The sequence below is a fragment of the Mesoplodon densirostris genome, chromosome 16, assembly GCF_025265405.1.
Source record: "Mesoplodon densirostris isolate mMesDen1 chromosome 16, mMesDen1 primary haplotype, whole genome shotgun sequence".
Taxonomy (NCBI): Eukaryota; Metazoa; Chordata; class Mammalia; order Artiodactyla; family Ziphiidae; genus Mesoplodon; species Mesoplodon densirostris.
Window position 1 is genome coordinate 69,753,371 of NC_082676.1, and position 27,147 is coordinate 69,780,517.

Genomic DNA, 27,147 nt, shown 5'->3' on the forward strand with positions numbered 1-27,147 from the left:
AGCCGTTAATGATTGTAAAGAAAAATTGGAAGAGGAGTATTGCAGAAGTCAAAGACTCTTAAAGTGGCAAATCAAATAATTCGTAGGGAAATCAAATAATTTGAATACAAAGAAGAGATCGTTGGATTTGGTAATTTAAAAGACACAGATGAGATGAATAAAATTGATGAACTACTAGCCAAACTGACCAAGAAAAAAAAAGATATATCACTGATATCAGTATTGAAAGAGGTGATATCATTACAGATCCTATAGACATTGAAAGGATAAGGGAAGACTGCAACAACTCTATAAATTGAACAATTTGTGTTCAAACACAAACTACCAAAACTCATTTTAGAAATAAGAATAGGACTTCCCTGGTGGTGCAGTGGTTAAGAATCTGCCTGCCAATGCAGGGACACAGGTTCGAGCCCTGCTCCGGGAAGATCCCACATGCCATAGAGCAACCAAGCCCATGCGCCACAACTACCGAGCCTGCGCTCTAGAGCCTGTGAGCCACAACTACTGAGCCCTGCGTGCCTAGAGCCCATGCTCCGCAACAAGAGAAGCCACCGCAGTGAGAAGCCCACATACCACAATGAAGAGTAGCCCCCGCTCGCCACAACTAGAGAAAGCCTGCGCGCAACAACGAAGACCCAATGCGGCCAAAAATAATTAATTAATTAATTAAATTAATTTTTTTAAAAAAGAATAACTTGAGTAATTCTATACCTATTAAAGAAAAGTCCAGTGAACTTTGGGTGAGAGGGAGGGTGGCTGCCTGCCCTGATGCTGGCCCCTCCCCCAGCCCCCACCCCTCCTGACTTGCTGCTTCTCTTTTCTTTCCTCTTGTTGTTGTGGCTCTGAACTCGGCCCCTTCCAGGATCTGGGCCTCAGCTTTCTCCCAGGCTCATCCCTTTGGCTCCTCTGTGCCAGTCCTGGCCACTCAGTCCAGTGCTCTATCTCTGGCCGCTCCGCAGTTTTTTAAATTATGTTTTGAGAAATTTCTGAATATTAATTTCTTAGGATCTTGTAAGTAGCCTCACAATTGCTGTAATTTTGTCTTCATTTCATTTAAAAATCTCTCATTTTTTTCCTGCCATTTGCTAATTAATTTGAGACATGGGCTCATTTAATAAAATGAATTATATTTTCAAATCAGAAAACATTTTAAAGAAAAAATTACTCATTGTTTCAGTCTTCTATGTGAGTATGTGACCATACATGCATATGCGAGTATATGTGTGTATTCTCTCTCTCTCTATCTATATATGTATATGCACATATATATCTATAGTCATGATAATATGTTCTGTTAATTGTATTTTCCACTTAAGGTAGCAGCTCCTCCACCTTCCAGATCAGTTTTGTTCTTTTTCATGGCTGTGTGGTATTTCATCGTGTGGCTCTACTATAATTCATTTAAGTATTCCTTATTTATGGAAATTTGTCCTCTTTTTTTTCTGTAACAAGAAATGCTGTGGTAAACAGCCTTGTACATATATTTTTAAGCATTCGTGCTATTTTTGTCTGTAGTATAGATACCTACAAGTGGAATTTCTGGGTAAGGTTGCATTAAACACTAAAATTTTAAAAGAGATACTACCAAATTATTCAACCAAAATAATCATGTCAATTTATATCCTAACGAATAGAGTCTTGTTTTCTTGCACCCTCATTTATGCTGGATGTTTCAGTTATTAAAACTGTCTCCAATACAATAGTAATTTGTTGTTTTAATTTGCATTTATCCAAATATTTGTGGGTTTCAGTGCGATTTTACAGGTTCCTTTTTAAGTGTAGAAAATAGTTGCATTTAAAATAATTTTCAGTTTAGAAATTATCCAGATGGATGATTAAACATGTGCATGCAAAGCAGACAGTTCTTTGGGGGAGGGTAGAGGGGAATGGTTACAGTTGAAGTAGGCACATTTCCAGGTCTTTTTTTTTTTTCACTTACTAGGTCACCAGTTTATTATAAAAGGATACAACTTAGGAACAGTCAGATAGAAGAGGTGCACAGGGCAAGGTGTGGGGAAGGGGCTCACAACCTCCGTGCCCCCTCCAGGCTCACCACTCTCCCCAAACTTCCACGTGTTCACCAACCTGGAAGCTCTGAATTTTCTTAAAGTGTAGGCAGTATACAAACTTTGGATCATGGGAATTGTCATTTTCTTGAGGCATTTTAAAGCTTATATACTTTCGACATAGATATTCAGCAAGATATGGATTGTAATAGAAAATTATATATCCATCTAATACTGAAACTGACATATGCAGAGGCAGCCTATCTCAAAATCCCCTATTTCTGGGGTAGGGGCATGAGTGGAATGGGTGAGGGAGATTAAGAGGTAAAAACTTCCAGTTACAAAATAAATGAGTCACAGGGGGGAAAAGTCACCTATTTCTTTCACTTTTAAAAAAGTAAGTGGCATCTTTGCTAACTTACTCACGGATCCCCACTTGTCATTTCAAGGATGTAGGGCACTGGAGAAGTCAGGTGTAGAGTGTGCCTCGCCCATTGCTGGCTCCTAGAAGCACGTGGTAACTGGTGGTTATGAGCTGGTCTCCCAGTTCCCTCCTTCCCACCCCCTCCTTCCTTTCTTCCTTCTACCCTTGAAAACTTGAGTGTTATGAGTGCTAACCTTCATGTGGACAGGCTGTCCTGGCCTGAACTAAACCTCACAATTCCTTTCCCTGAGGTCATGCTTATTCAGCCTCTGAGGGTGAAATGTCCTGCTGGTCCAGAAAATCTGCAAGAAGCAATTCACGAGAGGAACATAGTGCTGGTGGCAAAGAGATGACAGAGGGTACTTTGTAATGAGGAAGGGATGTTTATAAAAAGAGAACTTTTTAGTATATAGTAGTGAAATACAGAGATAACTGACATTATGAGAGTTGATGCTTTTGCTTGCAGAAGGGGAAATGTAACACATTTTAAGAGGCCCTCTGTCCACAGCGTTCATATTAGAGTTTTGATACTTACAGGTGTAGGACTTCAGGTATCTGGAAAATGTACTTATGTGGATGATCTCCCTTCTTAAGGATACAGGAAAAACAGGACACTTCAGAGTCAGATAGGCGTGGCCATGCATCCGCTTAGGCTGCCTCATTTCTCTTTCCCCCGCATTTATTTCTCAATATCTGTTTCATCAGTTGTTACTTGCACTGATAATTAATGGTGAAGAACACAGTTCTTAAGACACTAAACCAGTGAAGAGTTTGGGGATGTAATTATCCTTCTGCCATTTACCTAGCAACGCATTCAGAGCCAGCGAATTAACGCTGTAATCCCCAGTCCCGTTTCTTTGATTTACCCATGTGCAAAATTGTGCTGTAATGTGCCCCTCTACTTAGACACAAAGTACTGAAGTTCCTGTTCTGTATTTTGTATAATATATGAAGTAAAGCATAGCTGCTTCTAGACACATCTTTATAATCTGTAATGGGCTTGATTAATCATTGGTGGTGGATTTGAGATGTTCTCAGATTTAGAAGCTATTAGAATGGCCTTTCTGGGGGGAAACCTACCTTTTTCACGTCCTCACAGGGATAGGGGAGGACTCACTAAGGAAAGGATTGTGTGCTGTCAGTCAGTGTTGTAAAGTAATTTAAAGTTTCCTTTACATAGTACTGCTTTTTTGCTAATAACAAAAATTAAGTTAGGTCAACATTTAGGACTTTAGGTCAATTTAGGACTTTAAAATGTAAGATGTGGTGTTTTTAAATACTAACTTCTCACCTTTTAAAGCAGTTATTTTTATTAAGCGTTTGATAGTCTCACGATTATTAGGAATCCACTTAAGCTTGACTTCTGAGCAATTTCATGTAAATGAATATTCTGATGCTTAAGTGATAAATATCCTAAAGCATTCGAAAGAAGTTGTAGGGCAGTTAGGAATTTCACCACTAGTCTTCTTGAGTCCTGATAAGTAACCCAGCAAATAGAATTTGGTTCACAATCCAACTGGAACTATGGTGTGCCAACACAGACTTTTGGATCAGATCCCAGTGGTGTAAGTGCAGGGGCCTCTAACTGGCCCTGAATGTGCTTTGAAGCACTTCATCCCGAAGTCCTCCATAACTTGTAAAATCATGACATTTTCCAATGAGTAGAAGCTAAATGGTTCCAAAACCCATGTTAAAGTTTTGAGTGGAATATACAGTTTAGAAATGATGGATTTGATTCTCCTAAAGAAGACCACTAGAGGTCACAAGAGATCTTGGAAAGAAAAAGGTGCTTTGTTTTACACAGCTGAATAAGAAGAAAAATCTAGTTGCTTAGCTGGCGCCCACTGTAGGTTCTCCAACCCCAAGTTGAAACTGTTCGTGGTAAGGGTTGGTTTAAGCCAAATACGTTGCATTTTTTAGCACTACCACTAAATTGGATTCTCTGAATTTTTCTTTATTCATTGATTTCTTTTTTTAAATCAACATAGAAATTTATTTGAATTCAAAATAATATGGTTATATTTAGGATAATATAATAATTATGTAAAGTACATATCATCATTGGCTCTGAAACAGTTCTAAAGATGTTATTCTTTTGAAGTCAACAATTATGTAGTAATAATGTACTGTACAAATGTACAAAAATATAAAAAATAAGTTTGCTGAGTATTGGGAGTTGTTACAAGAGGGGCACACCAAGGTAATGTAACAGAGTCCAAATTGCATAGCATGCAGCAAGGAGTTCTCGCCTTATCACCTCCTGGAAAATGAACCGGTAACCTCAGAATGCAAGAATACCACCACTGGGTTAACAGGACAAACTTTCTGAGGGACACAGGGAGTAATTCACTATACTTCCCCTTTCTCTAACTCCTTTCCTCACACCGATTTCTTTTCTTTCTTCCAGGATAGGTTTTATCCTGTGGAAAAAAAAACTGGTTTTATTTGTAAAGTGGAGTAAATAATATCCTGATTGGAGTAGGCAGCCTTTAAGCTGATGATGCTCAGGAATCAAACTTTTGGAAAAGGTCAATCAGCTAGCTAGCAGAGACCATTAGTGGCTTGCAGAAAAAAAACAAATTCAGATAATATGTCCTTGCTAAATAGATAAAAAGAATAAGCAGTTAAATATGGGTGAAAAATCCCAGGGTGTACTGTGACCTAGACAATCAAAAGCAGACAGGTGACCTTTGATTAAGCCCATTTACTTGTGCAGTGAGCTCTAAGGGGCTCCAAGATAGAGTGTGGTTTCCAACAGCATCCACAACCAAAGGGCAAACTCAGAATGTCTCCTCCTCTCGTAGAAACTGGAACACGGATGAGAAGTCTTTTTTGGAGGAGCCCTTCACACATATCATCCTGTAGATCTGATGGGCCTGAGTGCCCAGAAGGATTGAGCTGTTCGTGCTGGTAGCAGAGTCTTGTGTTAATCCCAGATCCTTAGCCATGAGTGTTGTTCCAAATCCACCCTGATAGTTATCAGCCGAGGGAACTCCATCCATCACCCCAGGTACAGGATTATAAGTGACACTTGACCGGCATCGTCCTGAGCTCATATTTAGGATTTTAGCCAAGAGTTTGGGGCCAGACCCCAACCTGATTCCCAGATTCATAGCTTCAGCAGTTCCGGTCTTACTAATAGCTAACAGGAAGTTGTTGCAGATCTTTGCAGCCTGCCCACTCCAAGCAGCTCCACAGCACGCCACATTGGAGCCGCCCACGCATCCCAGCAGCTGTTGGGCAGCAGCAGCAGATTCTTCTGCGACTCCTCCCACCATAAATGTGAGGTTCGCAGACCAAGCAGCTCCCACACCACCAGAAACAGGGGCATCCATGAAAACTGCTCCCATTTCCTCAACTTCTTTGGCCAATTCTTTCAAAACCATAGGATCAATAGTGCTGGAATCTATTAACAGTGAGCCTTTCTTCACTTTCTTTAGAATTCCATTTGCTCCAGAATAAGCTTCTATCTCATCGATGCTGGTGGGCAACACTGTGATAATTCTGTCAGCTTTTTCAGCTACATCTGCTGGGGAAGACACTACCTGTTCGCGTGCATCTAGAAACTCTTTGCATGCATCAGGGAACACATCATAAATAATGAGTGGATAGCCATGTTTCATGAGATTTTTTGCCATTGGATTCCCCATGTTGCCTACTCCAGTGAATCCAACTGGAGTCTTAGAAGCCACTGACCTAGAACACACTGCTGCAAGGCTGGCCACTGCTGGTTGCTGCGGGCGGCTCCACGGAGCCATAAGGAGGCTGCCATGCTGCCCCCACCCCGCCTCCCCGTGGTGACTTCCGCGGCTCCCAGCTCACCCACTGACTGCTAGGGTGTGCAGTGCAGCAGGTGGTATTGACTGCAGCTATTCATTGATTTCTTAAAGAATATGCACACATATATACACACTCTCTCAGGCTTAAATAAATACAATATTTATGGCATTTAAATATCAGAATCACTTTTCCAGTGGTACATTTTTAAGTCTAGCTAATGAAATGAGGATCCTTTCTGGTTGTGGAAGATGCCATCAGGCAGGAGAGAGGAGGCCATGCCAGTATTCTGAACGCAAAGATGGGCTGCGGCCGTCCTTACGGCCCCTAAGCAGGACCTTACCATCTGTGAGTTAGCAGTGGTTTCTTTGCTGGCAAGGAAACAACGCACACCTCCCGCATCCAGGGAAGCCACCTGTAGGTTCTCCTCTAGGCTTGTGATGCTACAGAAGAGTGGTCCGGATGCTGAGAGGTCCACCTGCCACCACGGGACAGTGCCAGCCGGCCGGGCAAGTGCCCTGGGGTCTGGCATTGCACTGCTCCTTGAAAGCCCCGATCACTGATGTAGTGGAAGTGGTGAGTGAGTTTGTCCTCCCTCCTCCCCACCTCTGAGGAAGCCAGCGACAGCCACCAGGGCCCTGTCCTCCTTCACCTTGCCTTCTCCTGGGTTTACAGGACACCCAGGCCCCAAGTGAGGTGTCCTGAGAGGCTGTTGATCTTCTTCAGCTTTGGATCCCACCCCATTTCCACTAGCATGTTTTTCAGAGTTCAGTGGACATTTAAGGGCCTGGATGATCAAACCCGTTTCTATGGGATGGACCTTTTGTTTCCTCCAAACAAGTTAAAATAGTCTATAACCGATTACATTAACACGCACTTGGTCGCCTTCTCCAAGCATGTGCTGGCTGGAAGCTCCAAAGGAAGGCTGATCCTTATTCAGCGGTGTCAGCCTCATTGTACTTTGTGTTGATCAACCCTAACCTTCATAATCATCACCACCTAAACTCTGGGGGTCACGGAAGTGCTGGGCACGTGGCCCTGCTGTGCCCAGAGGCTCCACGGGAAGCTGTGGCTCTCCTCCTATCTGAGCGGCAGGCAGTGCTCAAATTTAAACATTTTACTGAATGAATTGTTTTCAGTAGCCAGGGTGTCTGTTTCCATGGGGCTGGACTTTGTCATATGCCATTTGAGACTCTGCGAGGCTGATGTCATACTTTATCATTAGCACCGGGGCTGATGCAAGATCATAAATCATCGATTACCCCAAGGAATGCGTTTCTTAGAACAAGTTCCTTTTATCCATTTTGGGGAAGGGCTGAAGGGAGAGACTCTTCAGAGCTCCATGATTTGGATGTTTTCTTCTTATTCCCAGAAGAATAAGTGTTGAGGTGTGATTATGGATCACTTTGTTCACGGGCTGCCGAGGGCTCATGATTAGGCTTACGGCCCCGGGTCTCTCTGAACCTTTATTCCTGATTTTTATACCACAAAGTAGTATTTTTGTGTCCATCATATAGATAAAAGCCCATGGTACACAATGATAGCTGTCTTGATCCACTTAAGAAGATTAGGATATTGAATTACTTTCACATAATTTAAAATAATTATCTCTGTTAATAAGTATTGATGTGGACATTATTTTTTGGCAGGGTATTTGAAAGTGGATTTGTTGGCTGTTCTCTCCTAGAATCTTCTTCTTTTGTTTTTTCTTAACCAATATCGTCCAGGACTCTTTTTACAGAGAAAAGCCATCTCCATTAGCAGCACCTTTTTGTGGGTGGTTTTGCAGGGAAGTGAGGGGTTTCTGGAATTAACTGGGGCCTTCTCGGCCCTTCCAGCTGAGGTCCTGGGCTCTCAGGTGGAGGCAGCTGATGGGGGTTACGGGGCATATCAGATGGTGGGGGGACTGTGAAGTTTCCCACAGCAGATGCTGCCAGGGGCCGATTGCCTGCCTGAGAGTGACCTTGAGGGCGTCCCCACACTGTACCCTCCTGCTCTCCTCGTACCTGCCCTTGTGCAGGTGAGACACCAAGGCTCAGCAGCGAGGGGACCGGGCCAGTTTCTCAACCAGGAGAGGCAGAGGCTGATTAGAGGGCTGGGAGCTGCCAGCGTGGAGCGGGGGTCACTCCCCAGAGGCGCCCCCTTGGGCCACACATCCGCACCTGCAAACAGGCCGAGTGGGCACCCCAGTGCTGTCAGTGCGTGCGGTAGGGCCCCGTCCACGTTGGCTGTCACCGTTGCCCCTGGGCTGTGGGCTCCAGGGTGTGCAGATGTCAAAGGTTGACAAAGCCGGATGCTGGTAAGGACAGATTTTAATTCGTAATAACCATTGCGATAGGGGGAAACATCCAGGGTGGACTGAACTCAACTTTGATCTGTACAGAGGTGACTGGGCCTTTTTTTTAAAAATTTATTTATTTTTGGCTGCATTGGGTCTTCATTGCTGCATGCCGGCTTTGTCTAGTTGCGTCGAGTGGGGGCTACTCTTTGTTGCAGCGCGCGGGCTTCAGTAGTTGTGGTGCGCGGGCTTCAGTAGTTGTGGCATGTGGGCTCAGTAGTTGTGGCTCACGGGCTTAGTTGCTCCACGGTGACTGGGCCTTTTTTTTTTTTTTCTTTTTGCGGTATGTGGGCCTCTCACTGTTGTGGCCTCTCCCGTTGCGGAGCACAGGCTCCGGACGCGCAGGCCCAGCGGCCATGGCTCATGGGCCCAGCCGCTCCGCGGCATATGGGATCCTCCCAGACCGGGGCACGAACCCGTATCCCCTGCATCGGCAGGCGGACTCTCAACCACTGCGCCACCAGGGAGGCCCCTGGGCCTTTTGAAGAGAAAAGGAGGGAAAATAAAACATAAAACATAAATAAATAAATAAAATAAAGAGAAAATGAGGGAGCTGGTAAGGGAGTGAGCAGGGTCTCAGTAGAGTCAGGGAAGTAACAAATTACAAAAAATGGGAAGGCAGGGTTGGTCCCTGTGAGACCCATCTGAGTCACTCAGTAGCCCTGATGGAAATTAGGCTCCTGACCTCCCACAGAGGCTGGGAGACGGGGCCTTATCCTCAGGTGTCAGCTGGAACAAACAGGAACTTCTTCTGGCAGCCCTGAGCTTTCTCAGGCAGGCACTTTAAAGGGGGGTCTCAGGTCATTCTAGGGATGTGGCCTTGAGCTGTGGAAAGAGCTCAGGAAAAGAGCTGTGGAAAAGAGGCTCAGGGTGTACTAGGCTAGGGTCTGATCAGAGTCTTTGTCACTCATTAGATGGAGCTATTAACATCAAAGAGAACATATTAGAAGATAAAGTGGGATGATGAAGATGTCAGAGTAATGAAATAAGGGGCAGGGAGGATAAAGGTAGTAGCCAAATCAGTTACACTAGAAAAAAATAATATGAACATGGAACATTTTAAAAGAAAAGGACCAGGAAAATGTACAAGAACATCCTAGACAGGTAAAATAGAGTAGACTTAATCAAGAATCTGCTAAAAAGAAGAAAGGAATGTGGAATATGGCAGCAAAATGGAGGCCAAGGACCAGCATCCTCATGCTGCTGTAAACCTGGTTCTTGGGTCCTCCTCTCCCCACCCACACTGGTGGTCCAGGTCACGGTAGAGGTCCTGAGAAGGAGGCTTGAGGTAGACGTGCCCAGGATGGTGAGCGGAGCTTCGTTATCTTCAAGCCAGCATCTCCCCCTCCATGGAAGTAGAGAGACGTTTTAGGAATAAAGGATACCATGGGCCTGTTGGGAGGAATGCATAAACAAGCTTAACTATTCTTTACCTTAGTAATTCCCAGAGTCTTTATAACTGTGACAATCCATGAGGGACCCTATAGTGGAAAAGTGTTTTTAGACAGTGGATTTCTTCTAAGGGGAGGAAGGGCTGCTGGGAGCAATATCATAGAAGCAGTGCTCCTTGGAGCACTTTTGGGAGGTGCTGTGCCCACCTTGCTGTCCTTTGGCTCGTGAGTGATGCTGCCCTGCGGTCCACGCCCAGCCGGGCCGAGCGTGTCCCCTCTGCCTGGGACATCCCACCTCCAAGTCTCGACACAGCTTCCTCCCGTCTCTTCACTCAGGTCTCACTCAAGTGTCACTCCCTGACCCCGTCACTCTCCATCCCAAAGCAACTTACCACTCTTTGAAATGTCCCAGGTGATTTGTTTGGTACATTTTTGTTGTCTGTTCCCCCCATTAGAATGTAAGTTCATTTCGTGGGCGTGTTGCTCTATCCCTGGCATTTATAACAGGGTCGCAGGAGCAAGCAGAGGAACCAGCACTGAATTTAAGCCTTTCCGGTAAACAGGGTGGAAGATCACGACGACCTCATGCCAATATTCCTGCACCATGACACCATCCTGAAGGAGACTTATGGCGAATACTTCCTGGCTGAACTCATAGAGGCCCAAGATGAAGAGAATCATGCCATCGTGTGTGAGGTGCGTGATAAACCACCTGGGGGCCCGCTGAGGGAGAGGGATGAGAGGAGTGAGCAGCCCTGGTCCTGGTTTGCTGAGCATCCCGGGAGCTGCCTCCCTTCCTCCTTCTAGGTGGTGTGCCCGGCCCTCCGCCCAGCTGCGCCATCACCCACCTCCCCAGGGTTCCTGCTTTAGGTTTTCAGGTTTTACAAGGTCCTTCCAGATGCCCAGTCTTAACAGGCTCCAGCTCGAACTAGATGCAGCTGACTCCCAAGTTCCTGGAAAACAACCCCGGGCAAACATCTTATCGTTTGGGCTATGTGCCCCTTGGAGGATGTGCAAGTCTTTGGTAGCAACAGTTAAAGTGAGCTTGAGCATGACGGTGGGCTCCAGGTGTGATGGATTTAACTGATGATTACCCTTGGTTTCAGGAGGTGAATTCTATCTCAGAAAAAATTTCTGATGCCAGGATGCACTGAGACCAATGAAAGCAATCTTTGGGGCTAGAGCACATGAGTATATTTTAAAAGCTCCCCACATAATTCCAGTGTGCAGCCCAGGTGGTAAAACATTTATCTACATGATGGAAAACACATCAGGTGAAGAACAGGATTAATTTAGATATACATGGGCGTTAGTTTCTTAAGGTGAGAACTGGCCCTGAAAATTAGATTCTGATACACTAGTCCATGATAGCTGTTTCTTCTACATTTCAGCTACATTTTTATTCTTTCATAGTTAGGTTTCTGCATTGTCTTTTAAGGACTTGCTTTCAAATATTGTCATTTGACCTTTAGCTCCAGGCTGGTGACAGAAGGAAGGGTCAGGAAATATTTGGGCCCAGCAGCACCATTTTGAAAAACCATGTCTTACACGATGAGACAAAAACTACTGATAATTAAAATGATTCATACAGACCCAAATAAGGGCTTTTAATGATCCAACTGTACCTATTCAGTTTTGTCAGGTCTTTGTTTTTTGAGAAGGCCTTTATATTTATTTATTTTTCCAGCTTTATTGAGATATAATTGACATATAACATGGTATAAGATTAAGGTGTACAATGTGTTAGTTTGACACACTTATATATTGCAAAATGATCACCACCATAGCATTAGCTAACATCTCCATCATGTCACATAATTACCATTTTCTTTTGTGGTGAAAACATTTAAAGTCTACTATCTTAACAACTTCCAGGTATATCATAGAATATTATTAGCTAAAATCAACATGCTCTACATTAGATACCCAGAACGTATTCATCTTATAACTGGAAATTTGTATCCTTTGATCAACACCTCCCCTTTGCCCTGCACCTAACCCCTCATAGCCACCATTCAACTCTCTGTTTCTTTGAGTTCAACTTTTTTAGATTCCACATAAAAGCAGTATCATACAGTATTTGTTTTTCTCTGTCTGACTTATTTCACTTAATATAATATCCTCAGAGTCCATCCTTGTTGTCACAAATGGCAGGATTTCCTTCTTTCTCATGGCTGAATAATATCCATTACATATATGAGCACATATATATGTATACATACATATGTACATACATACATACATACCACATCTTCTTTATCCATTCATCTGTTGGTGGCCACTTAGGTTGTTTCCATATCTTGCCTATTGTGTATAATACTGCAGTAAACATGGGAGTGCAGAGATCTTTTCAATACCCTGTTTTCATTTCCTTTGGATATATACCCAGAAGTGGAATTGCTGAATCATACGGTAGTTCTATTTTCGATTTTTTGAGGAACCTCCATGTTGTTTTCCATAGTGTCTGCACTAATTTACATCCCCACCAACAGTGCACAAGAGTTCCCTGCATCCTTGCCAACACTTGTTATCTCTTGTCTTTGGTGGTTTTTTTTGTTTTTTTGTTTTTTGTTTTTTTGGCTGCACTGTGCACCACATGGGATCTTAGTTCCCCAAACAGGGATAGAACCTGCACCCCCTGCATTGGGAGCTCAGAGTCTTAACCACTGAACCACCAGGGAAGTCCCATTTCTTGTCTTTTGATGATAACCATTCTAACAGGTGTGAGATGATAATCTTATTGTGATTTTGATTTGCATTTCCCTGATGATTAGTGATATTGAGCATCTTTTCATGTACCTGTTAGCCATTTGGATGTCTTCTTAGAAAAATGTCTATTTAGTTCCTCTGCCCATTTTAAAATTAGGTTGTGTGTTTTTTTGCTATTGAGTTGTATGGGTTCTTTGTATATTTTGGATATTAACCTCTTATCAGATATATGATTTGCAAATAATTTCTCCCATTCTGTAGGTTGCCTTTTCATTTTGTTGTGTCTTTTGCTGTGTAGAAGTTTTTTTGTTTGATATAGTCTCACTAATTTTTGCTTTTGTTGCTTGTGCTTTTGGTGTTTTATCAAAAAAATTGTTGCCAAGACTAATGTCAAGAAGCTTTCCCCTATGTTTTCTTCTAGGACTTTTATAGTTTCAGGTCTTATGTTTAAGTCTTTAATCCATGTCCAATTCATTTTTGTCAGTGGCATAAGATAAGGGTACAATTTCATTCTTCACCGTATGATTATCTCATTTTCCCAGCACCATTTATTGAAGAGACTACCCTTTCTCCATTGAGTCTTCTTGGCTCCCTTGTCAAATTTTAGTTGACTGTAAATGTGGGAGTTTATTTCTGGACTCTCTATTCTGTTACATTGGTCTATGTGTCTATTATGCCAGTAGCATACTGGTTTTTTTTTTTAATTTATTTCTTTTTGGCTGCGTTGGGTCTTCATTGCTGCGTGCAGGCTTTCTCTAGTTGCGGTGAGCGGGGGCTACTCTTCATTGCGGTGTGCAGGCTTCTCATTGTGGTGGCTTCTCTTGTTGTGGAGCATGGGCTCTAGGTGCATAGCCTTCAGTAGTTGTGGCACACGGGCTCAGAAGCTGGGGCTCGTGGGCTCTAGAGCGCAGGCTCAGTAGTTGTGGCTTATGGGCTTAGTTGCTCCGTGGCACGTGGGATCTTCCCAGACCAGGGATCGAACCCATGTCCCCTGCATTGGCTGGTGGATTCTCAACCACTGAGTCACCAAGGAAGCCCCCATGTACTGTTTTGATTACCATAGCTTTGTAATATTGCTTGAAATCAGAAGTGTGATGCCTCTGGCTTTGTTTTTCTTTCTCAATGTTGCTTTGGCTTTTGGGGGCCTTTTGTTGTTCCATACAAATTTTATGATTTTTTTTTCTGTTTCCATGAAAATGCCTTTGGAATTTTGATAGGGATTAATTGAATCTATGGATGGCTTTGGGCAGTATGGACATTTTGACAGCATATAATTCTTCTGGTCCATGAACACAGGGTATTTTTCTATTTCTGTCTTCATTTTTTTTCATCAAAGTCTTATAGTTTTCAGTGTACAGATCTTTCACCTCCTTAGTTAAATTTATTCCTAGGTATTTTATTGTTTTTGATGCTATTGTGAATGGGACTGTTTTCGGTATTTCTTTTTCAGAGATTGTATTTCTAGTGTATAGAAATGCAACTGATTTCTGTGTGTTGATTTTGCGTCCTACAACCTTACTGAATTTGTTGATTAGTTTTAACAGTGTTTGGGTAGAGTCTCTAGGATTTTCTGTATGTGAGATCATATCATCTACAAACAAAGACAATTTTGCTTGTTCTTTTCTGATTTGGATGCAGTTTATTTCTTTTCCTTGCCTGATTTCTCTGGCTAGGATTCTAGTACTTTGGTGAAGAGGAATGGTGAGAGTGAGCACCCTCGTCTTGTTCCTGATTGGAGGAAGAGCTTTCAATCTTGCACCACTGAGTATGACGATAGCTGCGGGCTTGTTATTATTGGCCTTTGTTATGTTGAAGTATGTTTCTTCTGTACCCAATTTGTTGAGCATTTTAATCATGAAAGGATGTTATATTTTGTCAAATGCTTTTTCTACATCTATTGAGATGATCATATGATTTTAATCTTTCACTCTATTAATGTGGTGTATCACATTTATTGATTTGCATGTATCGAACCTCCTTGCATCCCAGGGATAAGTACTGCTTGATCATGGTGTATGATCCTTTTAATGTGCTGTTGAATTCAGTTTGCTAATATCAATATTTTGTTGAGAATTTTTGCATCTGTATTTATCAGGGATATTTATCTGTAGTTTTCTTTTCTTGTAATGTTCTTATTTGGCTTTGATATCAGGGTAATGCTTGCCTTATAAAATGAGATAGGAATGTTCCCTCCTCCTTAATTTTCTGGAGGAGTTCAAGAAGGATTGGCATAAATTCTTCCTTAAATATTCGCTAGAATTCACCAGTGAAACCCTCTGATCCTGGGCTTTTCTTTATTGGGAAGTTTTTGATTACTGATTCAATCTCCTTGCTTGTTATTTGTCTGTTCATATTTTCTATTTCTTCATAATTCGGTCTAGGTAGCTTGTCTATTTCTAGGAATTTATCTGTTTCTTCTAGGTTATCCAATTTGTTGGTATATAATTTTTCTTAGTAATGTTTTACCCTTTGTATTTATGGAATCAGTTGTAATGTCTACTCTTGCCTTTCTGATTTTATTTCAGTCTTCTCTCTTTTTCTTAGTCTAGCTAACAGGTTGTCAATTTTGTTTACCTTTTTAAAAAACAGCTCCTAGTTTTGCTGATCTTTTCTATTATTTTTCTGGTCTCTGTTTCATTTATTTCTGCTCTGATCTTTGTTGTCTTCTTCCTTCTGCTAACTTTGGGCTTAATTTGTTCTTCTTTTTCTAGATCTTTGAGGCATACAGTTAGGTTGTTTACTGAGATCTTCCTTTTTTCTCAATGTAGGCATTTACCACTATAAACTTACCTCTTAGAACTGCTTTTGCAGCATCCCCAAATTGGTTTATTGTATTTCCATTTTTGCTTGTTTCAAGATATTTTTTGATTTCCCTTTTGGTTTCTTCTTTGACCTTGTGGTCTTTCAGGAGTGTATTTTAAAATTTCCACATACTGTGAATTTTTCAGCTTTCCTCCTGTTATTGATTTCTAGTTTAATACCATTGTAGTTGGGAAAAATACTTGGTATGATTTAAATATTCTTAAATTTGTTAAGACTCATTTTGTGATCTATCATATGATGTATCATGGAAAATGTTCCATGTGTTCTTGAGAAGAATTTGTACTCTGCTGCTCTTGAATGGGATGTTCTCTACACGTCTGTTAGGTTGATTTTATCTAAAGTATGAATCAAGTCTAACATTTTCTTGTTCATTTTCTCTCTGGATGGTCTATCCATTGTTGCAAGTAAGGTATTGAAGTCCCCTGCTATTATTGTCCTGTTGTCTATTTCTCCCTTTATACCTGTTAGTATTTGCTTAATATATTTAGGTGCTCCAATGTTGACTGTATATATATTTATGATTGTTATATCTTCTTGATGAATTGACCCCTTTATCATTATATAATAACCTTCTTTGTCTCTTGTTAGTGTTTTTGGCTTAGTCTGTTTTGTCTGGTATAAGCACAGCTACCCCTGTTCTCTTCTTGTTTCCATTTGCGTGGAATATTTTTTCCACCTCTTCACTTCGAACCTATATGTGTCCTTAAAGCTGAAGTGAGTCTCTTGTAGGCAGTGTATTGTTGGGTCTTGCTTTTTATCCATCTAGCCACTCTGTATATTTTGATTGGAGAATAAAACTCATTTACATTTAGAGTAATTATAGGTAAGGACTTACTAATGCCATCTTATTGTGTTCTGGCTGTTTTGTAGTACCCTTGTTCCTTTATTCCTTTCTTGCTGCCTTCCTTTATGAATTGATGATTTTCTGTAACGAGATGGTTTGATTCCTTTTTCTTTATCTTTTGTGAATCTACTGTAGATGTTTGCTGTGTGGTTACCATTGAGGCTTACATAAAACATCTTACAGATATAACCGTCTATTTTACACTAAAGACTTAATTTCAATTGCACACAAAAATTTTACCCTTTTACTTCCTCTGTTATGTTATCAATGTCACAATTTATCTCTTTTTATATTACATATTCATTACTAAATTATTGTAGCTATAATTATTAAAATATTAAAATTCTTGTCCTTTAATACCTACATTAGAGTTACATGGTTAATGCTTCACCATATTTAAGTTTTAGGATATCCTGAACTTGACTATATACTTACCTTTACTGTTGTGTTGTATATTTTTATATATTTTCATGTTATTAATTAGCATCCTTTCATTTCATCTTGAAGAACTCCTTTAAGAATTTCTTGTAGGGCAGGTCTAGTCATGATGAATTTCCTCAGCTTTTGTCTGTCTCCGAAAGTCTTTCTCCTTAATTTCTGAAGGACAGCTTTGCTGAGTAAAGTATTCTTGGTTAGCAGGTTTTTTCTGTCAGTGCTTTGAATATATCATCCTGCTAACTCCTGGTCTATAAGGTTTCTGCTGAGAAATCTGCTGACAGTGTTATGGGGGGTTACCTTGTAAGTCCCAAGATGTTTTTCTCCCACTGCTTTTAAGATTCTCCTCTTGTCTCTGATTTTTGAGTTTTATGATAACGTGTCTTTGAGAGGATCTCTTTAAGTTGATTTTATTTGGTGACCAATGAACTTCGTGAACTTGGATATCTATATCTCTCCCCAGATTTGGGATATTCTTGGCCATTATCTCTTTATATAAACTCTCTGCCCCCTTCTCCCTCTCTTCTCATTTTGGAACTCTGGTGATTCACAAATTGGTCCTTTGGATGGTATCCTATAAATCATAGGATACCATCCTATGACCCTTTTCATTCTTTTTACTATGTTCTCCTCTGACTTGATACTTTTAAAGTTCCTGTATTCAATCTCATTGATTCTTTCTTCTGATTGATCAAGTCTGCTGTTGATGCTCTCTGTTGCATTTTCATGTCATTTGTTGATTCTTCAGCTCCAGAATTTCTGGTTGGTTCTTTTTATGGTTTCGCTCTCTTTGTTCAACTTCTCATTTTGTTTGTGTGTTGTTTTCCTGATTTTGCTGAATTGTCTTTGTTTTCTTGTAGCTCACTGAGTCCTTAACACAGCTATTTTGAATTCTTTATCTGGTAAATTGGAGATTTACCATTTACTCTTGCCTTTGGGTTCAGTTACCAGAAGATTATTGTGACCCTTTGGTGGTGTCATACTTCCTTGATTTTTCATGGTCGTTGAGTTTTTCATTGATGTCTTCACATTTGAATGGCAGTCACCTCCTCTGGTCTTTGGAGGAGAAATAACTTCTCTCAGCTCTGCTAGAGATTCTGAGGCTTCCTCAGACCTTCTGTGGGTATTCCTGCTCCATGCTTCTTGCTCTCTCTTGTGGCAGAATTCTTAAGCTTCTGTGTCTTCTCTGGACCCTGCAAAGCACCAGGTCAAGTGCTTCTGTATTCCCAAAGGTGGCAGTACAGCTCAAATTTGTGGTCTCTTCCTGGCCCACAGATTGGGCCGACTTTCTCCATATGCTCCTTAGCCATCTGCCAAAGTCTGCTCATGGCACCGTTAGGAGTATACACGGGGAGCTGCCACAAGGTGGGCTGGTGCATGCATAAGGCATGTGGAGCACTGGGGGTGCTCGTGGGCAGGATCCATGGGTGAAATATTCCCAGTAGCTCGTGGGTGGGCTTCTTGATAGAATCCATGATGCCTGTTAATGTCCTCTGGGGGGTCCCACCTGCTGCTGTCCCAGACTCCTTCCACCCCCCAGTTGTGAACTCCCAATTTAGTACTCTGGATCTGGCAAGAGGGGAATGAGCCCCTCTGGCAGCATCCTGCATAGCTAGGGAAGCCAGGTGCTCACTTACACAGTCTCCCCCTTACCTGCCATGGGATAAATTAGGGGGATAAATCTTGGCCCTAAGCTGTGCTGCCTTGGAGGATGGGTGTTGTGGGGAAAGGCAGACTGTCTGTCTTACCCACTCCAGGGCATCCAAACTGGTATTTTTTTTGCTCCAATGGAGCTGAAACTTCTCCTCGGGAAACCTGAACTTCATCAAAGGCTCTCTCATCCATGAGTGATCATCTAAGTCACTGTTCTCAGGGACTCCTGGACTGAGGCTGAGAGAGGCTAGAGCCAGTTCAGCGGCCTCTGCAGGGTCCACAGCTGTGACCGAGGTCTGTCTGCCTATTTCCTGATGCAAAAGTTGGCAAGACTCCTCCCGGGCCCCTTGGTGGATGGTGCTGGATCCCACAGCTCCTTCAAAGGCACTTCTGTTCATGGATGGATGCCGTTGAGCAGGGGACAAAAGTAAGGGATGTCTTATGCCACCATGATGCTGACCTCACTCTGGAGAAGGCTTTTAATTCTTTGGTTTCAAGGTGAGAGTTTGAACCCAAATCTCTTGAGTTAGTTCTTGTGAAGAGCAGCTGCAGTGACCTCTTCCCTCAGTTCCTTCCCTCTCTTGTCATGTGTTACAAACTTCCAGTGTGTGTAAATATCAGGGGAAAGTTGTAGGCTGAAAATTGCAGTCCCAACCCCGCAGGGATCCTTTGGTGTCTCCAAAGACACAGACGGGGTTCAGCCTGATCTCTGAGAGGCCGTGCTGCCTCAGACATCAGAGATTGCATGTCCCATGGAGATGTGACCACAGGCCTCAACCTTAAATGGAAGGGCAGGAGCAGGACCTGTCAACAGTGAGCAAACCAGCCTAGGATCTGGGAGTGAAACACTGGTCTTCACCAAGCCCTATCAGGTGTCTTAAGCCTTTTTGGGTTCAAGATTAGTGCAGTCACCACCCTACCACCTACCTGCCAGGACCCTCCTCCCAACCACCTGGGCTTCCTCAGACCTGCCTTTTGGCAGCAGTATGCTGGAGCTCGCTCACCTTGGCTCACGAGAGCCAGTTGCTAAATCTTTAGGAACTTTGCAAGCTGCTTGTTAAACACAGCCATTGTCAAAAATTAAGTTATATCAACTAACACTGTAGTAAATTATACTAAAAACAAAATTAATAAATCCTCAAAATTCATTACTTTTTAATTGTTTTACTCTTATTTGTCCTCTTGGGGTCATTTATATCTGTGGTCTCTGCAGAGTGGAAATACTGTAACTACGGCTACTGCGCATCTTCTCCCAATTCTCTACTCAGTGACATCACACCAAGAGCTTACAATGGGCTGCAACGGGAATATTTACACCACAGAAATTGGCAAATGTCACAAATAAGCTTTTCCCTACAATGCCGATTAGGCATTAACCAGCACACTATACTTTTAGGTGACCAGAGATAACGGGACATAGTACACCAAGCCTGTCCCTTCCAAAACCCATCCATGGCAGTCACAGGCCAGGGATGTGGATGCCCTGAGAGCCATGTCTGCACCGTTGGGGGGCCCTCAACTAAAGGTTTTTAACTGCGAGCACTTTCTTTGACTTAATCGCAACTTCGGAGGAGGTCTGAGTCATCACTTTGCTGCAAGTTGCTTTTCATAACTTTATCCTGGCTGACCTTGACATCTGGTGTTTACTCCAAACTGCGATTTCAGGGCAAGGTGGTTGGAGGCCAAGGGCAGCTCCTAGAGACAGATGGGCAGAGCGTCTGCCTTGGCAGCATCTGCGGCGTGGGCAGTAGCGGTCCGAGGAGGCACTGGGGCAGAGCCTGCCAGCCCAGCCATGCCTTTGACATCAGGCAGGAAGGATCAGAGCTGGAAGTGGTCACAATGAGGGCACCCAGAAGGGGTGGGTGACGTCGGGCTTTTTAGATGGAAGCATGAATGATGCAGTGCACACGGGCCTATAAATGGTCCTGCTTGTGACGGCGCGGCCACTGCACACGTGGTTTATAGCGATCTGAGCCTTATGCATCATCATATGGATCCTCAGGGAAAACCAAGGACTACAACAAACTCCCAGTTTGCTCTCCAGTGTGAGATAATTAAAGGCATCTTTGTGGTGGAAAGTATTGGTTACCTGGAAGACAGACAGCAGCCAGCAATCAGTGCCTTTTCGCTGTACAAGTAAGAAAAAAAAGTCCATCAAATCAATTTATTTTTCCAGAACACACACACACACACACACACACACACACACACAGATGCATTTGAATACTCCCACAAATTCATATTTAAGAACAGTGTTTCTCAAATCAGAAGTCATCCCAAAGAAACCCAAAGGAAACAGCGGACACTTCCTCAATACATCCTCGCTCTGCTGAGTCCTTCATTCTTAACTTTTGTGAATTGTCACAGTCCCGAGATGAAAGATGGGAATATAACAGGTTGTAGAATTGGAGAACGTGAAATCTTTGTTCCTAACGGTGAAACGTGTTTTTCTCATTTTCATCAGAATGTGTGATCCATGCCATTTGAAATCAAATTCCAAACATGACGAGCCATTAGTGTAATAGCTCATTACTAACAGCGGTCTTATAAATAATACATTCTTATCATGCACATGCAGCTCGCCATGAAGCCAGCAAAAGGTATTTCAGGCCATGGAAGTTGCATCACGCCAGTGTGGCTGTAGATGAGAAGGACATCTCCATGTGAACCAAGATGGATGCCAATTTTCCCTGCCGAGAGGGAGGCTGGCTGGCTCTCTCTGCACATATGGTAGAGGGATTGGTTAATCAGCGTCTGCTGAGTCTTGGGCCTAAAATTACAGAGAAGCCAGACAACTGTGGCTATGCAGCCTTTGTTCAAGCGTGCAAACAAGACAAACGATCACTTGTTATTTGGGAAAAAAATTAAAATGTGTATTTTGGACTTTTATTAAAGTGTCGATGGCTTTATAAAACTGCTGTGTAAATCCAGCCTTTTACAGCTAGTATTTTGGGAAGCGTGTAAAGAAAAGAATATGCATGGAAAAAAATAATTTTTAAAAATTCTTTTTGTATTTCAGTATTTTGGAGAAAGTACAGGGAGTCTTTACTTTTCAAACACATCTTTGGGAACAAGTGGTTTTAAACCAGAAGAGAACATTTGAGAACAAACAGTTTAATACCTAATTTTTTTCTCTGTTGTTTAAAGGAGTGTTGTAGCTTCTTTCTCTACTTTAGGAAGTTAAACTATTAACCATTTTCTCTGACTGGGCATTTATGGAATGATGCTGCCTTCTTAGGAACAGGGAATGCTGATGATTGTTGAGTTTTTTTTTTAATTTATTATTTATTTTTGGCTGTGTTGGGTCTTCGTTGCTGCACATGGACTTTCTCTAGTTGCGACGAGCGGGGGCTACTCTTCGTTGCAGAGCACGGGCTTCTCACTGCGGTGGCTTCTCTTGTTGCAGAGCACAGGCTCTAGGTGCGCAGGCTTCAGTAGTTGTGGTGCGCAGGCTTCAGTAGTTGTGGCGCACAGGCTCAGTAGTTGTTGCTCGTGGGCTCAAGAGTGCAGGTTCAGTAGTTGTGGCACATAGGCTTAGTTGCTTCGCGGCATGTGGGATCTTCCCGGACCAGGGATTGAACCCATATCCCCTGCATTGGCAGGCAGATTTTTAACCACTGCGCCACCAGGGAAGTCCTGTTGCATTCTGCTTCCTGGATGGAATGGCTGTCTCGAGAAATAAAGTCTGAATTCTGGTGGGATCGCACCCGCCCAGTAAATGCTGGTTTCTTATAAGAGCTGTCAGAGTCAAATCAGTCACCAGAATTTGCTTAAAGCCCACATAATGATCAAAGGAATTATTTATGTGAAATTTATTTATTTTCCTTTTTTCCCAGTTTTATTGAGATATAATTGACACATAACATTGTATAAGTTTGTGTCCAACCTAACATTTTGATTTATGTACATATCGCAAAATAATTTCCACCAAATAAGATTAGTTAACCTAAGAACTCTGCATTCTTTCTCGCCTCTTTTAAAATTCTAAATGCTTTCCTTGCAGAGAAGAATGAAATACAGAATTACCGATGGAACATAATAAAGAATTTCAATCACAGTCATCTCTCAATGTGGTATTAAAATTTGATAGAATTAAAATTCGTTGTTAATTTATAATATTTCAGTACCAGTAATAGGCTCAGCTCAGCTAGTTACTCACAAAAAGATAAGTTGTTTCCTCTACTCGCAATACTATGACCCCAAATGTGTTGCACTTTTCCCATACCAGCCAACTGTCCAGCTTCCTAGATACCAGCTGGGTGTCCTGCAGTTTGATTCACTTCTGCCACTGCCCAGACTTAGCGCAGGCCCTACAGTTTAAGGACTCAGGCCCACAAGACTGTCCCCTGCCCCTGTCAGATGCCAGTCACAAGACCCAGGTTGTCACCTGTACTTTCAACGGACTGACTATAAATCAGTGTTTCCCACGACCCCCTCCTCGGGTGTGGCAATCTGCTGGAAAGGGCTCTCAGAACCCAGGAGAACAGTTTACTTGCCATCATCGATTCGTTGTAAAGGATACAATTCAGGAACAGCCCAAATGGAAGAAGTGCTTGGGGGGAAGTGGGGAGGACGGGGGTGGGGAGCTTCCATGCCTTCTCTGGGCTCACTGCCACCCAGCACCTCAGTGTGTTCACCAGCCCGGAAGATCCCGAACCCCATCATTTAGGGGTTTCTCTGGTGGTTCCATGAACAACTGATTAAATCATTGGGCACTGGTGGTTGAACTCAATCTCCAGCCCTGTTCCCCTTCCCAGAGGTCGAGGGGACGGGGCTGAAAGTTCCAACCCTCTAATCACAAGGTTGATTCCTCTGGTAACTAGCTCCCATGCTCCGAAAGTCACCTCTTTAGTGTAAACTCAGGTGTGATTGAAAGGGACTTAATTATGAAAAACAAAAGCTGCTCCTCTCAGAAAATTACAAGTGTTTTAGGAGCTTTGTGCCAGGAGTGAGGGATGAAGACCGAATATTATGTCACACTGTCACCCTCATCTTCCCACTTATGTATTCCTCATCAAAGACCTAAAATGATGAGGGCCAATGCAAGAGGTTCAGAATTAGGTAGGGTGCTGGGAGGTGATACAGTTGTAGGTCAGACACATCTGGTGAACAGGTGCAATGAGTTTATTTCACTCAAAGCTTCCCACCAAACCTCCTTCCTCACATCTCCTCCCCATGAGACCATCCAATCAAACAAATAAATGAGTTTAAGAAAATAGAAGCCTTCCTACCTGATGAGGAGCAATGACCATGAACTTTCTCTGAACGGGGGGTCAACCAGATGGCCACTGGAAAAATGGCCAGTCTTCCTGAGAACTGCATTTTGGAGGGGAGGAGAGTGGATGGGAGGGCTGGGCTTGCAGTGGGGAAATAAAAGGATATGGGGCAGGCAGGGGCATTGTCTGGGCAAAGTTCCAAAGAGTTTTCCCTAAAGAACATCCTGGTGGCCTCCCTAAGTTATATACCCACCTCTGGGATTGCCCACAGTGGTCATCCTCGGCATCGTTTTTTGAGCCTGTCCTGTATGCCGTGCATTGCTCTGGACACTAGGGCTGCTCCCTCTCTCAGACATCTCCGGGTGCCCATGGGCTGGGGCTCCTGGGAGTTTCATGATGAGCATTCACCTGAGGTCGGACAGTCATGAGATGTTTTGGACATTTCAGGTGGAAGGTGTAGCCGTCGGGTTCATGAGCGTGTGCTCGAGAGTGAACATGCAGCTCCTGCATGAGTGCTTTGACTTGGGGCCCTTCCACGGACTCTGCACCCCGCATCCCGATGACGTCCTGGAGCCACCCCAAGAGCTAAGCGTTCAAGGAAGTTCAGGTACAGTGGCCATCACAGGAGAGTGTCAGGAATTCAAGCTTTACATGCTGTGCTGTGCTCTTGGCTAAGTGCTGGAACTAGGTGGCACCTACTATAGCTCCGTCTCCAGTCCCCTTTCAGGAGTAGTTCCTGGTCCATCTCATCCTTGTGCATGTATCTGTGAGCACAGGGAGTCAAGGGTGCACTGTGGCCTTGCCACTGAAGGTTTCCTGAATTCAGAACATCTACCTTCAGGATGTTCATTGTTAGAGATAAGCTGTGGGGAAATAATTGATAACATTTCAGGATTTTACTCAGACACACACATACAACACAAAACCTGAATATGGGGCTTCCCTGGTGGTGCAGTGCTTGAGAGTCCGCCTGCCGATGCAAGGGACACAGGTTCGTGCCCCGGTCCGGGAAGATCCCACATGCCGCAGAGCGGCTGGGCCCGTGAGCCATGGCCGCTGAGCCTGCGCGTCCAGAGCCTGTGCTCCGGGGCAGGAGCGGCCACAACAGTGAGAGGCCCGTGTACCGCAAAAAAAAAAAAAAAAAAAAAAACTTGAATATGATGAGTGAATTTTTCAAGTCAAGAACTCGAAAAATTATATTAAGTTTTTTCTTTTTTAAATTTTCTTAAAATTGAAATATATAACTGATTTACAATGTTGTGTTAGTTTCAGGTGTACAGCAAAGTGATTCAGTTATACATATACATATATATTCAGTTATACATATATGTGTATATATATACATATATATTCTTTTTCATATATGCCTTTAAGTTTTAATCCCAGCAGTTAGAGCTTCTGTGTTTATGTCTTCAACAAATTATTATGTAATACAGGTCTATTGCAAGTAGTCAGTACTTGCACTGATTCTAAAATAATGTCTGTATTAGGATTTTCACTAAGTGAAACTAGGTCATCTCAAACTTTGGTATTTTAATTTAATGAGGTCTTCCTGCATCCATGAGTATCTTTGAGGTTAAGTGTTTTGGTTCTTAAATCAGGCAGATGCAAGGAGAGTGTGTAAATTCACTTCTCCAAACGTGGGTTTCCTCATTCGTAAAATAGGGATTATAGTAATACCTCCCACGTGGGGTCTCGCCGAGATCACTCTCGTCCAGGGCTTTATTCAGTGTCTCGGGCAAAGTTAGCACTCAGTCAGCATGGACCATCATCTCGAGTGGTCATTATTATTACTTTGTGATTGGCCTTTCACCTAGTTGAGTCTTCCCAGGTTAAAATCAGGGCATTTTGAATTACTCTGCTTTCTTGTGTCTGAAAGAGATTATACCAAGACTGTTCAAAAAACAGGAAGAGGAGCGTGTTGGGGACACGATTGACAAGCAGAAGACTTGTTGATCTAAACAACGGCAGGTGTGGGTTTGGCAGACCTTATCCGCTGGACGGGAAACCAAGTGCAGGGAGCTCGTCTGAATGTGCACAGTCGTTACAAAGAGCTTGCAGAGCTGCAGCTGGAGAGGTGGTTCCCTTTTGTACTGATGACAGTGCTCGTCCCGAAAGAGAGCTTTTGAGGTCTTTATTGTCTAATGGTGAAGGCTGGCTTGCCCTTGCTTCTCAGCAGAGACACAGGAGAGTTCTGAAGGACTTTTCAGCATGAGACAGTCCTGAACAAAAAGTTATCATTGTCACTTTCGAGTGTATCAATACAATATAAATTCTTCTTGAAGGCAGCATTAAATAAGTTTTATGGCTCAGTTTTCTCATGTCTAAGATGGAGATAAAAATAGTATCGAACCCAAAGAGTTGTTGGGAAGATTAAACGTTAGAATCTACATGATGTCCTTAGCTCTGTGTGCCAAACACAGAGTAAGTTCTGAAAAAATTGAAGTCGTTTTTCCTCCCCCTGTGACTGTTGTCATTATTAAAAATAAATTGAAAAGATATAGTCCTGTCCAGTGTGTTTCTGAGTGGCTCTGAGGTTACATAGAATGACTGGGAAGTTCCTATCTTAGAAACTTTATGGGCAGGGACAAAATTCAAAATTTAGGCTGAACCCTGGACTTCAAAACACACATAATCTATCTAGTACCTCTGTCTAGCAAAAAGCCCCAGAGATATGGAAGCTGAAAGAAGTCTTACTTCTCTCTACCACCTTTAATATTTTTACTTAAAATTAGTTGATCTAGAACAGGATGGTAAGTAAAGGAGATAGGAAAACTTCTCTTGTTATTTTGTGTGCCTTGTTTATTTTTGAAAATCCAGCTTTATGTTCACTGATGCAAAGGTGATTATGAAGTTGTCACTAGGGAGCGCTATTGTAGACTTCCAAATAACTCAGGGATGGATTCGCAAATCGTCAGCAGCTCATTATATCTAAGAAAAGAGTCATCAGCACATTTTGCTGCGATCTTCCCATCAACAGCAGCAAAGAATGAGGCTCCACAGAAAATCTGAAATGTCCTATGATCTGCTCTCCATTTTTTTTCTGATGAAAGTCTCAAGTTAAAGAAAATATAATTTCTCTAAAATATGAACTAAAATGCTTGTTTCAATGTCCTATGCCTTCAATTTTGTTTATGTTTTTTGCTCTTCCAAGTATTTTTTGTATATATCACCTCATTTTATCCTCATAACTTGATGTAGGAGAGCTAGAAAAGGTGACACCTACCCACACTCCCAAAAGGTGTTGCAGCTCAACAGGGCCTGACCCAGAACCCAACTGAGGCTTTGGCTTGGCAAGGTGACTTCTTATCTAGGATGGCTGTGATTGAAAACTCCAATGGTGGGTCTACTACACAAATACATGATCAATTTTTTCACTTCAATGAGTTATTTAATGACATCACTTTTAGGAGTTCTAGGTGACGTCTATGTGTATGCGCGTGCACGCGAGTGCTTTGGACAACTTCCAACTTCTGGAATCTCCACCTCTGTGTCTGTGGGATTTGCCAGAACTGTGTGAGGCCACTC

At 42.6% G+C, this 27,147-nt stretch overlaps 2 protein-coding genes across 2 annotated transcripts in view; one reads left to right on the plus strand and one right to left on the minus strand.

The window, feature by feature from the left end:
- The window catches only part of CFAP61 (cilia and flagella associated protein 61), a 249,891-nt gene that overhangs the window by 17,938 nt on the left and 204,806 nt on the right, over window positions 1–27,147 (plus strand). The window contains exons 7-8 of the mRNA XM_060119879.1: window positions 10,503–10,635; window positions 24,067–24,226. Of these exons, the coding sequence (XP_059975862.1) occupies window positions 10,503–10,635; window positions 24,067–24,226 (293 nt within the window). The remainder of the gene's footprint in view (window positions 1–10,502; window positions 10,636–24,066; window positions 24,227–27,147) is intronic.
- LOC132476040 (3-hydroxyisobutyrate dehydrogenase, mitochondrial-like) lies at window positions 5,214–6,191 on the minus strand. Its single transcript, XM_060077729.1, has one exon. The coding sequence runs from the start codon at window positions 6,189–6,191 to the stop codon at window positions 5,214–5,216; it is 978 nt and encodes a 325-aa protein (XP_059933712.1).